This window comes from Xenopus tropicalis, chromosome 5 (assembly GCF_000004195.4).
Source record: "Xenopus tropicalis strain Nigerian chromosome 5, UCB_Xtro_10.0, whole genome shotgun sequence".
In the NCBI taxonomy this organism is placed as follows: Eukaryota; Metazoa; Chordata; class Amphibia; order Anura; family Pipidae; genus Xenopus; species Xenopus tropicalis.
Genome location: NC_030681.2, coordinates 141,876,771 through 141,893,629, shown reverse-complemented (window position 1 = coordinate 141,893,629; position 16,859 = coordinate 141,876,771). Strand labels below are relative to the sequence as shown.

The window sequence follows — 16,859 nt, the reverse complement described above, 5'->3', positions numbered from 1 at the left end:
AGTTCCAAGCTCAGGCTCGGCATATAACATATGCAACCAATGGACGTTTTAAAGGTGCTGGGCAATAAATGCTGGCTGCTATTGGTGATAAGCTAGGAGCAAACCTCCCAACCTTTCCTGCTAGATATTGATTACAGAACGCACAATCACGCTGGCCACGCCTCTCAGACAACAAAGTCCCGCCCTTTTATTCTACGGCTGCCCTGCCCTGTATCAGTAAGAATAAGAAGGCTCCGTTTACAGGGCGGGGCTTGTTGTGCTGAGGCGGAGCGCTAGTCTGGGTATCTGTATGTATGTATATCTTTATTTATAAAGCACTACTTATGTACGCAGCGCTGTACAGCAGAATACATTAATACAAACAGGGGGTTAATAAGATAATAATAGATAAATACAAAGTATAACAATATATACAAATAAATACAAGATACAGTTACAGTTGCAATAAGTTAAGAGTCAAAGACACAAGAGGATGGAGGTCCCTGCCTAATAGAGCTTACAATCTATATGGGAGGGTAACTTACAGACACAAATAGGCAAATATAAGTGCTGTAGGTCACAGTGGGTGACTCTTTTAGTTTGGTTTTAAAAAGACTGAGGGAGGATTCTCTCCGGAGGAAATCAGGGAGGGCATTCCAAATGTAAGGGGCAGAAAGGCAGAAAGGTTTAAGGCGGGAAACCGTGGTAGTAGTGGGGGGGTGCAACCAAACGGTTGCTCTGTGATCTGCTGGCTGAGACCTGGTTGCACCACCACTAAGCGGGTCAGCAGAGCTCTGGGTACTATTAGGTGAGTGAGAGTTATAGTTTCAGTTCTGGGAACCGCAGTGAAGTGACTTGAGAGACAAGTTGCAGCTAATCATGCAGTCTGTCCCTTAAGAAGGAGATGGTTTCAGTTTCTGTACTCAGTGACCCCTATGTGCTGGGCTTAGTGAGGATGCTGGGAGCAGTAGTTTTTATGCTAAATATGTAACAGGAATGTTCCTTGGGTTTAGATGGTACTTATTGGCATTGGGCATTGGGGGTAAGGGAGAAGGTGGCCCAGATTTGAGGTAACGCTGGGGGGCCCCAATGTGAAGGTTGGGGGGGGGGGCATGCTATTTAAGGACGTTCTTGCTGTGAATGAGAACCAGGGGGTTGTAGGGGGGCTATTGGTGCAGGGTGTTAAGGGGAACCCTGGAGCTGCTGCCTGGTCAGGACGTGTCGATATTCCCAGGGCTCCCCTGTGTCACTTTGCAAAGCAGTGCCTGATGCGGAATGTAAGGCAGGAAGCACTGAGTGGCGCAGAACAAACCACATGGAAGCAAAAGGAGGGCATTTTGAAGCAAGTACCTTTAATAAAAGTGGTTTTACATACAGCTGACTGGGGGGAAAGTGTGGGGACATAAACAAGCCCTTTAGCTTCCCCCCAAGAGGCCCCTGAGGCACTGGGAGCCTGGGGCAAATGCTTTGGAACTGGTCCTGTCACTTGTATAGAGAATATAAGTGCAATTTGTGACAATAACTGTTGCACCTCTCTGGGGAGGGTAGTCGCCCATATACTGACAATAGTGGAACCAGGTACCACTGCCAGCCATGGAGCCCTCAAGTGCCGCCATATCTTTCTGTGCCTGCAAATGTGCATAAGTTCTGTGTGCTATTGTGTTAAATATCTATGTACCTGTAGGGCCCTGAATTTGTATGTATGTGCCAGTGTATGACACGGTGGGGCGTGGAACAGCTGCAGGCAAAGCAAGACTCATCACGCCATCACCAGTGTCAGTATTGCCCCCCTCCCAGAGGCAGGCCTTTGTCAGGTAATAGGTGCACTGCACTGGGGCCCCACTGGGATTGTGCCGGATGCTTTTGTTCCCTTAAAAACTTTAGCGATGCTGGTAGAGATGATGTTTGGGGGGTGCTGGCAGTGATTAAGAAGCCACCTAACACATCTCTCACCCTTGGGCGCAGGAATGAGCCAACCACTGGTTAATGCCTTGGCACTTGGTGCTGCAGTAAATATTTACCTGTAATAGTCAATGTTCAGTGAGTTGCTCTTTCTGCTCTCCTCCTGCAGCAATGGGCAAGAGAAAGGAAGGCAGCCCCATCGCGCCAAATTCACAGCGGAAAAAAGAAAGGCAAGAGGCGGAGGGCACGTATGACTATGAGGGGGATAACGTTCAGGCCGGACCCAGTGTCTCTAATGACTGTGCGCACCACAGAGAGCCAAGGGACGAAGCCAATAACTCACACACTGACCGTAACTATGGGAATTCTGTGTCCTGTGATTCTCAGTCAGTAAGTTGCATGGGCACTTTTGTACAGATTCATTTTATTTTTTTAATTGTAGCCGGTTTAGTGCTATTGACTGCATTCCAATACTTATATATATAGTGTGGGAGTTTATCCCGGCACTCACATCAAAAACTGTAGTTAGTTGCCGGAGTGCAGTAGCAAATTGCATAGTAAAAGAAAAAGAAGTAGAAGGTCTTATGAAGAAGGTCGCAGGATCTTTGCAAACAAAAAAGTGTTTATTAAAAGCTGGACTAATGTTTTGGCTAGCAATCTAGCCCTTTCCGAGGTGTTATGTGTAGCACAAGGGTAGACACAGGGAAAGGGGGGAAGAGAGAAGGGAGGGAAGAATGATATTGAGAGAGGAGACTATACAGAGAAGATAATGGACAAAAGTGGTCAAAGTAATACAAATGCCAGTGAACAGTTAGAAATAGAAAATACAAAATAAAATATAGAATAAAAATTTAAAAAAAATTATCAAACAATCCCCAATTTAAGTTAATAATCAGAAATTAAAGGACGTGACAAGATGGGGCAAAATCACTTTATATAGAACGTTGTCCGATTCCACAAAACCAGCAGGTTGTCTGTCAAGCTCATATTATAAGCAAATATTATAAAAACTGCCTTGATATTAGGGTGTATAATATGATGCCTGGTATATGACTTACGGCAGATATGGGTCTAGAAACCCAAAAGGAGACAGGGTGATGCTTTATACTAGGTAGGGTCAGCCACAGTGACGCTCGACCTGGCCAAGAATATGGTTATTTGGTTTGATGCCAGTATTGCTCCACTCAATGGTCAAAAATAATATTAGGCAATGTTCATGTGGCTTATTCAGAACAGACACCAAGCTGCTTATTAATAGTCCAACATATTAAAGAGAAATAGTGTGAATGAAGAATAAAATTTGTCACAGTGCTTAACTATCGCCTACTTGCTGGGGGGATATGAAAAAAGAGAACCTGTGTGCTATAGATATAATGTATAATCTGTTAATTTCCTTTCCAGAGCCTTATACTGTGTACTGTATAGTTATTAAAGGAGAAAGAAAGGTAAAAACTAAGTAAGCTTCATCAGAAAGGTCTATGTAAATAGAGCAATAAGCACTCACAGAAATGCTGCACTGAGTTCTCTGTCAAAAGATTTGTTGTGTCTGTTTTCCTCTGCCAGAGACATGCAGCTCTCTGCTCTCTCCCCTCTCCTGCTCCCCCCTCCCTCAAGAAAGCTAAGAACTCACTCCCCCCCCCTTAGGAATGTGGATCTGAGCCAATCAGCAGGAAGCTGACTCATAGTCTAACTAACTGAGCATGTACACCGGTCTGGGTGTCGGTGCAGGAGTGAGGCATTATGGAAACTTTCTTTATACAGCTCAGCATTTTTTTCTTCCTGTTTGGCTTCTGATTATCTGTACGTGAGAAATATGGGGAGACTTAAGGGCACTATTGAGACAACTGAAGGTAACATAATAACATAGTAAGTTGGGTTGAAAAAAGACATACGTCCATCACGTTCAACCATAATGCCTATATATAACCTGCCTAACTGCTAGTTGATCCAGAGGAAGGCAAAAACCCCATCTGAAGCCTCTCTAATTTGCCGCAGAGGGGAAAAATTCCTTCCTGACTCCAAGATGGCAGTCGGACCAGTCCCTGGATCAACTTGTACTAAGAGCTATCTCCCATAACCCTGTATTCCCTCACTTGCTAAGAATCCATCCAGCCCCTTCTTAAAGTTATATAATGTATCAGCCAGTACGACTGATTCGGGGAGGGAATTCCACAACCTCACAGCTCTCACAGTAAAAAATCCTTTCCGAATATTTAAACGGAACCTCCCTTCTTCTAAACGGAGTGGGTGCCCTCGTGTCCGTTGGAAGGACCTACTGGTAAATAAAACACTAGAAAGGTTATTATATGATCCCCTTATATATTTATACATAGTTATCATGTCACCTCTTAAGCGCCTCTTCTCCAGTGTAAACAGACCCAACTTGGCCAGTCTTTCTTCATAACTGAGACTTTCCATACCCTTTACCAGCTTAGTTGCCCTTCTCTGGACCCTCTCTAACTCAATCATGTCCCGTTTGAGCACTGGAGACCAGAACTGGAAAGCATATTCTAGATGGGGCCTTACCAGCGCTCTGTAAAGGGGAAGAATAACCCCCTCCTCCCGTGAATCTATACCCCTTTTAATACAGCTCAAAACCTTGTTTGCCCTTGCAGCTGCTGCCTGGCATTGCTTGCTACAGCCAAGTTTATTATCTACAAGGACTCCAAGGTCCTTCTCCATTATGGATTTGCCTAGTGCAGTCCCATTAAGGGTATAAGTGGCTTGCATATTTTTACATCCCAGGTGCATGACCTTACATTTATCCACATTAAATCTCATCTGCCACTTAGCTGCCCAGATTGCCAGTTGGTCAAGATCCTGCTGCAGGGATGCCACATCCTGGATAGAATTGACTGGTCTGCAGAGTTTTGTGTCATCTGCAAACACTGATACATTACTCATAATACCCTCCCCTAAGTCATTTATGAACAAATTAAACAAATGTGGACCCAGTACAGAACCCTGAGGGACCCCACTGAGAACCTTACTCCAAGTAGAGAATGTGCCATTAACAACCACCCTCTGTACCCGATCCTGTAGCCAGTTTTCTATCCATGTGCAAACGACTTCACTAAGACCAATAGACCTTAGCTTAGAAAGCAGTCGTTTGTGGGGAACGGTATCAAATGCTTTGGCAAAATCCAAATAGATTATATCTACTGCATCCCCACTGTCCAGCTTCTTACTTACCTCATCATAAAAAGCAATTAAATTGGTCTGACATGACCTGTCCTTCATAAAGCCATGCTGATTACTGCTCATAATGCCATTCTCCACTACATAATTTTGTATGTGATCCCTTAACAAGCCTTCAAATAACTCGCCCACCACGGATGTCAAACTTACAGGCCTATAATTGCCAGGCTGAGATCTTACTCCCTTTTTAAATATAGGAATGACATTCGCCTTCTTCCAATCCCTAGGTACCATACCTGATGAGAGCGAGTCTGAGAATATCAGAAACAAGGGCCACTGCAATTCTGCCCCTAGCTCTCTCAGTACCCGAGGGTGTATTCCATCTGCAGCCTGCAGCTTGAGATTAACTCTTTCTAAGCCTTTCCTTCTCCTTTAAAGTTTTTAGGCGAGTACGGGTATTGGACCCATTATCCAGAATTCCCGTGATCTGGGGTTTTCCAGATAAGGGGTCTTTCCATAATTGGGATCTATTTCCCTTAAGTGTACTAAAAAAAATCATTTAAACATTAAATAAACCCAATAGGGCTGTTCTGCCCCCAATAAGGGGTAATTATATCTTAGTTGGGATCAAGTACAGATACTGTTTTATTATTACAGAGAAAAGGGAATCATTTAACCATTAAATAAACCCAATAGGGCTGTTCTGCCCCCAATAAGGGGTAATTATATCTTAGTTGGGATCAAGTACAGGTACTGTTTTATTATTACAGAGAAAAGGGAATCATTTAACCATGAAATAAACCCAATAGGGCTGTTCTGCCCCCAATAAGGGGTAATTATATCTTAGTTGGGATCAAGTACAGGTACTGTTTTATTATTACAGAGAAAAGGGAATCATTTAACCATTAAATAAACCCAATAGGGCTGTTCTGCCCCCAATAAGGGGTAATTATATTTTAGTTGGGATCAAGTACAGGTACTGTTTTATTATTACAGAGAAAAAGGAAATTGTTTTTAAGCATTTTTATTATTTAATATAAATGAAGTCTATGGGAGATGGGATCCCAAACCTGTAGTATGTTCTCTTCAATACACATATTAAAAATTGTCTTCTTGCAATATGATCAGTTTGCTGAGAACATAACTAATTATACAATTAAGTAATATTTTTTTGCCATGGAGTAGCTTTAGGTAACCAGGTCATTAATGTGCATCTCACATGGGTTTGTCTGCCCATACCTGCATACTTACAGTAAGTCAATGGCACACAGCATAACAAAGAGGAGCACCCCTGGATGCTGTAATGCAACATTTGATGACTAATATTGACCCATGTTTCATCCATCTTTACTCTTATCAGCTTCTAATAATGTTTGCCCTTAAAGGAACAGTTCAGTGTAAAAATTAAAATGGGTAAAATGGTCTGCGCAAAATAAAAAATGTTTGTAATATAGTTAATTAGGCAAGAATGTAATGTATAAAGGCTGGAGTTGGCAGATGCCTAACATAATAGCCAGAACTCTACTTCCTGCTTTCAGCTCTCTAACCTGTTAGTTAGTCAGTGACTTTAGGGGGGGTCACATGGGACATAACTGTTCAGTTTGTGAGCACGCAAATGCAAACTAACTGAACAGTTATGTCCCATATGCCCCCCCCCAAGTCTGATTGGTTACTGACTGCTAACAGCTTAGAGAGCTGTGAATGAGGAAAGTAGTGTTCTGGCTATTAAGTTAGACATCTGCTCACTCCAGCCTTTATAGATACATTTTTGCCTCACTAACTATATTGAAAACTTTTTTTATTTTGTGCAGACTATCTATTTTACCCAGTTTCATTTTTACACTGATTGGCCAGACAGAAACTGAACCACCCCCCCCCCCCCCCAGACAGCTTTCATAAAACAAATCACAGTGACACCTTGTTGCTGTTCATTCTTATTCATTTAATAATTTGCAGCACTAAATACACGGATGGAATCACTTACCGGAAACCTGTTATAAAGAAAGCTCCAAAATATAGGAAGCCCATCTCCCACAGACTCCATTTTAATCAAACAATTCACATTTTTTTCTCTGTAATAATAAAACAGTACCTGTACTTGATCCCAACTAAGATATAATTACCCCTTATTGGGGGCAGAACAATCCTATTGGGTTTATTTCATGGTTAAATGATTCCCTTTTCTCTGTAATAATAAAACAGTACCTGTACTTGATCCCAACTAAGATATAATTACCCCTTATTGGGGGCAGAACAGCCCTATTGGGTTTATTTAATGGTTAAATGATTCCCTTTTCTCTGTAATAATAAAACAGTACCTGTACTTGATCCCAACTAAGATATAATTACCCCTTATTGGGGGCAGAACAGCCCTATTGGGTTTATTTCATGGTTAAATGATTCCCTTTTCTCTGTAATAATAAAACAGTACCTGTACTTGATCCCAACTAAGATATAATTACCCCTTATTGGGGGCAGAACAGCCCTATTGGGTTTATTTCATGGTTAAATGATTCCCTTTTCTCTGTAATAATAAAACAGTACCTGTACTTGATCCCAACTAAGATATAATTACCCCTTATTGGGGGCAGAACAGCCCTATTGGGTTTATTTAATGGTTAAATGATTCCCTTTTCTCTGTAATAATAAAACAATACCTGTACTTGATCCCAACTAAGATATAATTACCCCTTATTGGGGGCAGAACAGCCCTATTGGGTTTATTTCATGGTTAAATTATTCCCTTTTCTCTGTAATAATAAAACAGTACCTGTACTTGATCCCAACTAAGATATAATTACCCCTTATTGGGTGCAGAACAGCCCTATTGGGTTTATTTAATGGTTAAATGATTCCCTTTTCTCTGTAATAATAAAACAGTACCTGTACTTGATCCCAACTAAAATATAATTACCCCTTATTGGGGGCAGAACAGCCCTATTGGGTTTATTTCATGGTTAAATGATTCCCTTTTCTCTGTAATAATAAAACAGTACCTGTACTTGATCCCAACTAAAATATAATTACCCCTTATTGGGGGTAGAACAGCCCTATTGGGTTTATTTCATGGTTAAATGATTCCCTTTTCTCTGTAATAATAAAACAGTACCTGTACTTGATCCCAACTAAAATATAATTACCCCTTATTGGGGGTAGAACAGCCCTATTGGGTTTATTTCATGGTTAAATGATTCCCTTTTCTCTGTAATAATAAAACAGTACCTGTACTTGTTCCCATGATATAATTAATCCTTCTGGGAGGCAAAACAATCCTATTGGGTTTATTTAATGTTTACAAGATTTTTAGAATGCTTAACGTTTGGAGATCCAATAAAGACTGATGTTCTTATTCCAACACAGTTGAAGGTATAAGGAGAGCTAATTGACACCTCTGTATATGGGTCATTTATAAGCAATGGGCACATTTGCACCCGTGGCAACTAATCAAATATATGGGTTCATTGTCCAACCTACAGCTAGCTGAAAAAAAGCCAATCACTGGTAGGTTGCCATGGGTTACTGCCCATGGGCAAATTTGCCCAGTGTTTATAAATGGCCCCTAATGTGTTTTGTTGTGTTATAGTGCACAGGTGAAGTTGGAATCATTGAATCCATCTCTCTGAGAAACTTCATGTGTCATTCAATGCTGGGACCTTTTCGCTTTGGACCGAATGTTAACTTTGTTGTAGGAAACAATGGGAGTAAGTATATTTACTGACCTTAGAAAATACTTGTGTCCTGTATGATGTACAGTTACTGAGAGCAGTCCCTGCAGTTTGGAGGAGGATAAACAATTTACCATATAGTTTAAAGGAGAAGACTCTTCCAGATTTGTTAAAACATTGGGGCACATTCATTAAATTCATTGATTCATTGAATCCCAAATGGGATAAATTCAGATTGGATACAAAAATTTCTGAAGATCGCAAATATCACAAAAATGCTTCCGAAAAAATTGTATTAGTCACGATAATATTGTATTGGTGATCCGAAAGTCACAAAATTTTTGTACCGAATGATTGTAAACAGCGGCAGAGCCTTTCCGAATTTTTCGCGCAAGCGTACGGAAAAGTCGCGCAAGCGCAAAAAAAACGGCGAATTACGCTCGGAGTGTTTAAATGAACGCGCTGAGTGTTCGTGTCTTAATAAATCTCCCCCACTGTGTGTCCCATTGTGTGTAAGCATGTCTGGCCCCAAATACCCCAGTAGTCTCAATTTTAGGGGTGATCCATGATAATTGACAGGTGAATCCATGATAATTGCTTTTAGGATAATGTGGCAGGGGGATGATACACCCAGGTCGGACTGGGGGATGCAGGGCTCACTGGGGCTTCCTTCCCAGGGCCCCCCCCCCCCCCCCCGGGCTGTGAGGATCAGTCTAGCCCAGTCCAACCCTGGATACTCCCCATTTAAGACTTGCATTAGTATAATGTCGCTTGAGCACAAATATGCCTAATTGAATTCACAAGTATGTTATAAAATGGCCTTCATTTTTTATTTGTTATAGTTTTTGAATTATTTCCTTTTTCTTCTTGACTCTTTCCAGCTTTGAAATTGGGGTCATTGACTATGGCAGCCAAAAAACCATTGTTCTGTGAGGCTACAATTTTATTGTTATGTTACTTTTTATTATTTAACTTTCACGCCCTCTCCTATTCATTTTTAAATGTGCACCATAGCAAACAAATAGCTGCTAAAATCCCAAACTGGAGAGCTGTTGAACAAAAAGCAAAACAATTCAGAAACCGCACATAATAAAAAGACAGATTGCAAATGGTTTTAATATATCAATCTCTACATCATACTAAAGGTTAATTTAAAGGTGTACAACCCCTTAATTGAATTTCCTACTTTCATTTTTCCCCAGGCGGCAAAAGTGCCATATTGACTGCTCTCATTGTGGGCTTGGGTGGAAAAGCCGCCTTTACCAACAGAGGATCAACAATAAAGGGATTCATCAAGGGTGGAGAGAAGTGAGTGTTAAATATTCCTTATCAACCTGATGGCTGATTCTCTCTCTGGATGAGACTAACATCCAAGCCTTGAAATCCTCTAGTACTAGCTGAGGTATTTATAAAGATGTCTGTTGTTTTACGCCAGCCATAAGCCCTAATTTATGCAGCCGGCATTTATATATAGGCACCCAAGAGCCTGTGCCTAGGGCAGCAGCTTTAGAGGGTGGTGGCCCACTGGGATTTATATATAAAAAAAAATGCTAGAAAAAATATATTGCTACAATTTTTGGCCAGTACAGGGCACCTGGCAGAATTTCAATATAGAGCACTAAGGCGCTGATTTACTAACTTGGCATGATATAAATTCAAATTAAACTTGGCCATTGCTGTATTTATTAAATGTCACAATAATGCTTGAATCATTTGCACGAAAATGTCGAGTTTACATTTGAAAATCCTTGAAAATGTTGAGTTTAAATGAAGGTTCAATCCAAGAATTCCATTTTAGGAGCACTGGCACTCATTAACCTCCCTTGAAAAACGTGTGAAATGGAAAATGAATTTCTCCTTGAAACCGGGTGAAACAGAAAACAATGATGGGTTTAACTTCCCCTTAAAAATGTGTCAAGGACAGGCTGTCACTGACTATTCTATTCCTTTACTATTCTAAGCCTCCATAGGTACTCAACAGATCAGACCCGTCAAATTTTGTTTTTTACAAAAAAAGTTAACTAAACATTAATAAATCACGAATTATGGGAGTTATTTTCAAAAAAACTCCAATCTTTCTAGAAACAATATAAAAAAATAGAGTACTGGCAAAAACCTATTTGTAAATAAAAAAAAAAAAAAAAAATCGACTTTTTCTCAAAATTGCTTAGTAAATGTGCCCCTTAATATAACTACAGACTTATGAATAACGTATTTGCTTATCTAAAGATTTCTCTTTAGCTTTGCAGAGATCTCTATTACATTACGGAACAGAGGGCAAGATGCTTACAAACCTGATGTATTTGGGAACTCTATAACAGTAAGGCAAAGAATCACTACAGAGGGCGGTCGCACATACAAGCTAAAAAGTGCAACAGGTACAGATGTTTATGGTTGAACGTGATGGACATATGTCTTTTTTCAACCTAACTTACTATGTTACTATGTACTACAGTCACTGGCTCCTCTGCATCCTAAACTTGCCCGGCAGTGATTGTGCAACTGGCATCTTTGCTTACTTACCTGAAGTTACTTTCATACCATTTTATCAGTACAGGTATCGGACCCCTTATCCGGAAACCCGTTATCCAGAAAGCTCCGAATTATGGAAAGCCTCCCATAGACTCCATTTTAATCAAATAATTCAGAATTTTAAAACCGATTTCCTTTTTCTCTGTAATAATAAAACAGTACCTTGTAATTGATCCCAACTAAGATATAATTACCCCTTATTGGGGGCAGAACAGCCCTATTGGGTTTATTTCATGGTTAAATGATTCCCTTTTCTCTGTAATAATAAAACAGTACCTGTACTTGATCCCAACTAAGATATAATTACCCCTTATTGGGGGCAGAACAGCCCTATTGGGTTTATTTCATGGTTAAATGATTCCCCTTTCTCTGTAATAATAAAACAGTACCTGTACTTGATCCCAACTAAGATATAATTACCCCTTATTGGGGGCAGAACAGCCCTATTGGGTTTATTTAATGGTTAAATGATTCCCTTTTCTCTGTAATAATAAAACAGTACCTGTACTTGATCCCAACTAAGATATAATTACCCCTTATTGGGGCAGAACAGCCCTATTGGGTTTATTTAATGGTTAAATGATTCCCTTTTCTCTGTAATAATAAAACAGTACCTGTACTTGATCCCAACTAAGATATAATTACCCCTTATTGGGGGCAGAACAGTACGTCCTATTGGGTTTATTTCATGGTTAAATGATTCCCTTTTCTCTGTAATAATAAAACAGTACCTGTACTTGATCCCAACTAAGATATAAATAATCCTTATTGGATGCAAAACAATCCTATTGGGTTTAATTAATGTTTTATTGATTTTTTAGTAGACTTAAGGTGTTGAGATCCAAATTACGGAAAGACCCCTTATCCGGAATACCCTTGGTCCCGAGCATTCTGGATAACGGGTCCTATACCTGTATTTGTATGGCTAGCCTTATGTGTAGCCTGTAGTATCAGAGCTTGAGCATTAGAACTTCTAACTGGTTCTAAGTATAAACTATTTTAGAGAATTTTACATTTTGGATAACCTGAAGGAGACAAATAAATGTACAGTAAAAGTCTAAATAAACATTTTTCCCTTGCAGGTGCTGTCATTTCTAACAAGAAGGAGGAGCTTACAATGATCCTTGATCATTTCAATATACAGGTAATTACATCTATAGCTTATCTAAACAGGTAAAACTAATCTGTTTTCTTCAGACACACTACTATAGTTTATATAAACTGCTGTGTAGCAATGGAGGCAATTGAGATAGGGCTAAATGGCACAGGTTAAATAGCAGATAACAGATAAGCTCTATAAAACACCATTCTACATAGCTTCCCTGCTATGCAACCATACCTTTTTCTCCTTTAAATGGCTGACCCCATGGCTACACGGGAGTTTATTTTTATAAACTATAGTAGTGTTTCTGAAGCAAACACACCAGTTTTACCAGTGCAGTGCAACAGTACATAATATTTTAATTACTTTCATTTTTTGGTCTTACTGCTCCTTTAAGTGGGCATTCTAAAAAGTCAATCATCACAGGGGCATACTAAAGTAGTCATCATATGGAATTGCTCACTCTGGATGTTTTAGTCAATGTCGGTCCTTTCTGGGATATCTACAGCAATAAATATCTTCTCTTTCTGTAGAATGAAAAGGTTTTGCCTCTGCTGCATTATTGTTTGAACATGTTGTCTCCCACATTCTTGGGAAGTTTGCTCAGTGACCCTACAATGTGCCCGTAGGCAGTGAATTTTCCACTTTGCAGAAAGGGAATTTACATATAGCATCAAAGCATCTTGCCCTCTGTTCCGTAACATACAGACCCACACTGACCTATCTATCCACTCACATACAGACCCACACTGACCTATCTATCCACTCACATACAGACCCACACTGACCTATCTATCCACTCACATACAGACCCATACTGACCTATCTATCCACTCACATACAGACCCACACTGACCTATCTATACACTCACATACAGACCCATACTGACCTATCTATCCACTCACATACAGACCCATACTGACCTATCTATCCACTCACATACAGACCCACACTGACCTATCTATCCACTCACATACAGACCCACACTGACCTATCTATCCACTCACATACAGACCCATACTGACCTATCTATCCACTCACATACAGACCCATACTGACCTATCTATACACTCACATACAGACCCATACTGACCTATCTATCCACTCACATACAGACCCACACTGACCTATCTGTCCACTCACATACAGACCCACACTGACCTATCTATCCACTCACATACAGACCCACACTGACCTATCTATCCACTCACATACAGACCCACACTGACCTATCTGTCCACTCACATACAGACCCACACTGACCTATCTATCCACTCACATACAGACCCACACTGACCTATCTATCCACTCACATACAGACCCACACTGACCTATCTGTCCACTCACATACAGACCCATACTGACCTATCTATCCACTCACATACAGACCCACACTGACCTATCTATCCACTCACATACAGACCCACACTGACCTATCCACTCACATACAGACCCATACTGACCTATCTATCCACTCACATACAGACCCATACTGACCTATCTATACACTCACATACAGACCCATACTGACCTATCTATCTACTCACATACAGACCCACACTGACCTATCTATCCACTCACATACAGACCCACACTGACCTATCTATCCACTCACATACAGACCCATACTGACCTATCTATCCACTCACATACAGACCCATACTGACCTATCTATCCACTCACATACAGACCCACACTGACCTATCTATCCACTCACATACAGACCCACACTGACCTATCCACTCACATACAGACCCATACTGACCTATCTATCCACTCACATACAGACCCATACTGACCTATCTATACACTCACATACAGACCCATACTGACCTATCTATCTACTCACATACAGACCCACACTGACCTATCTATCCACTCACATACAGACCCACACTGACCTATCTATCCACTCACATACAGACCCATACTGACCTATCTATCCACTCACATACAGACCCATACTGACCTATCTATACACTCACATACAGACCCATACTGACCTATCTATCCACTCACATACAGACCCATACTGACCTATCTATCTACTCACATACAGACCCATACTGACCTATCTATCTACTCACATACAGACCCATACTGACCTATCTATCTACTCACATACAGACCCATACTGACCTATCTATCTACTCACATACAGACCCATACTGACCTATCTATCTACTCACATACAGACCCATACTGACCTATCTATCTACTCACATACAGACCCATACTGACCTATCTATCTACTCACATACAGACCCATACTGACCTATCTATCCACTCACATACAGACCCACACTGACCTATCCACTCACATACAGACCCATACTGACCTATCTATCCACTCACATACAGACCCACACTGACCTATCTATCCACTCACATACAGACCCACACTGACCTATCCACTCACATACAGACCCACACTGACCTATCTATCCACTCACATACAGACCCATACTGACCTATCTATCCACTCACATACAGACCCATACTGACCTATCTATACACTCACATACAGACCCATACTGACCTATCTATCCACTCACATACAGACCCATACTGACCTATCTATCCACTCACATACAGACCCATACTGACCTATCTATCCACTCACATACAGACCCACACTGACCTATCTATCCACTCACATACAGACCCACACTGACCTATCTATCCACTCACATACAGACCCATACTGACCTATCTATCCACTCACATACAGACCCATACTGACCTATCTATCTACTCCCATACAGACCCATACTGACCTATCTATCCACTCACATACAGACCCATACTGACCTATCTATCCACTCACATACAGACCCACACTGACCTATCTATCCACTCCCATACAGACCCATACTGACCTATCTATCCACTCACATACAGACCCATACTGACCTATCTATCCACTCACATACAGACCCACACTGACCTATCTATCCACTCACATACAGACCCACACTGACCTATCTATCCACTCACATACAGACCCATACTGACCTATCTATCCACTCACATACAGACCCACACTGACCTATCTATCCACTCACATACAGACCCACACTGACCTATCTATCCACTCACATACAGACCCACACTGACCTATCTATCCACTCACATACAGACCCACACTGACCTATCTATCCACTCACATACAGACCCACACTGACCTATCTATCCACTCACATACAGACCCACACTGACCTATCTATCCACTCACATACAGACCCACACTGACCTATCTATCCACTCACATACAGACCCACACTGACCTATCTATCCACTCACATACAGACCCACACTGACCTATCCATCCACTCACATACAGACCCACACTGACCTATCTATCCACTCACATACAGACCCATACTGACCTATCTATATACTCACATACAGACCCATACTGAGCTATCTATCCACTAACATACAGACCCATACTGACCCATCTATCCACTCACATACAGACCCACACTGACCTATCCATCCACTCACATACAGACCCCTACTGACCTATCTATCCACTCACATACAGACCCCTACTGACCTATCTATCCACTCACATACAGACCCACACTGACCTATCTATCCACTCACATACAGACCCACACTGACCTATCCATCCACTCACATACAGACCCACACTGACCTATCTATCCACTCACATACAGACCCACACTGACCTATCTATCCACTCACATACAGACCCACACTGACCTATCCATCCACTCACATACAGACCCATACTGACCTATCTATCCACTCACATACAGACCCACACTGACCTATCTATCCACTCACATACAGACCCACACTGACCTATCTATCCACTCACATACAGACCCATACTGACCTATCCATCCACTCACATACAGACCCACACTGACCTATCTATCCACTCACATACAGACCCACACTGACCTATCTATCCACTCACATACAGACCCACACTGACCTATCTATCCACTCCCATACAGACCCATACTGACCTATCTATCCACTCACATACAGACCCACACTGACCTATCTATCCACTCACATACAGACCCACACTGACCTATCTATCCACTCACATACAGACCCACACTGACCTATCCATCCACTCACATACAGACCCACACTGACCTATCTATCCACTCACATACAGACCCATACTGACCTATCTATATACTCACATACAGACCCATACTGAGCTATCTATCCACTAACATACAGACCCATACTGACCCATCTATCCACTCACATACAGACCCACACTGACCTATCCATCCACTCACATACAGACCCCTACTGACCTATCTATCCACTCACATACAGACCCCTACTGACCTATCTATCCACTCACATACAGACCCACACTGACCTATCTATCCACTCACATACAGACCCACACTGACCTATCTATCCACTCACATACAGACCCACACTGACCTATCCATCCACTCACATACAGACCCACACTGACCTATCCATCCACTCACATACAGACCCACACTGACCTATCTATCCACTCACATACAGACCCATA

General features: G+C 41.4%; 1 protein-coding gene across 1 annotated transcript in view; it reads left to right on the top strand.

Moving 5' to 3' along the window:
- Positions 1 to 1,825: 1,825 nt before the first annotated feature.
- The window catches only part of smc6 (structural maintenance of chromosomes 6), a 60,138-nt gene continuing 45,104 nt past the window's right edge, over positions 1,826 to 16,859 (top strand). The window contains exons 1-5 of the mRNA XM_031902954.1: positions 1,826 to 2,271; positions 8,603 to 8,720; positions 9,887 to 9,992; positions 10,926 to 11,062; positions 12,299 to 12,360. Coding sequence (XP_031758814.1) covers positions 2,053 to 2,271; positions 8,603 to 8,720; positions 9,887 to 9,992; positions 10,926 to 11,062; positions 12,299 to 12,360 — 642 coding nt within the window. The 5' untranslated portion in view covers positions 1,826 to 2,052. The remainder of the gene's footprint in view (positions 2,272 to 8,602; positions 8,721 to 9,886; positions 9,993 to 10,925; positions 11,063 to 12,298; positions 12,361 to 16,859) is intronic.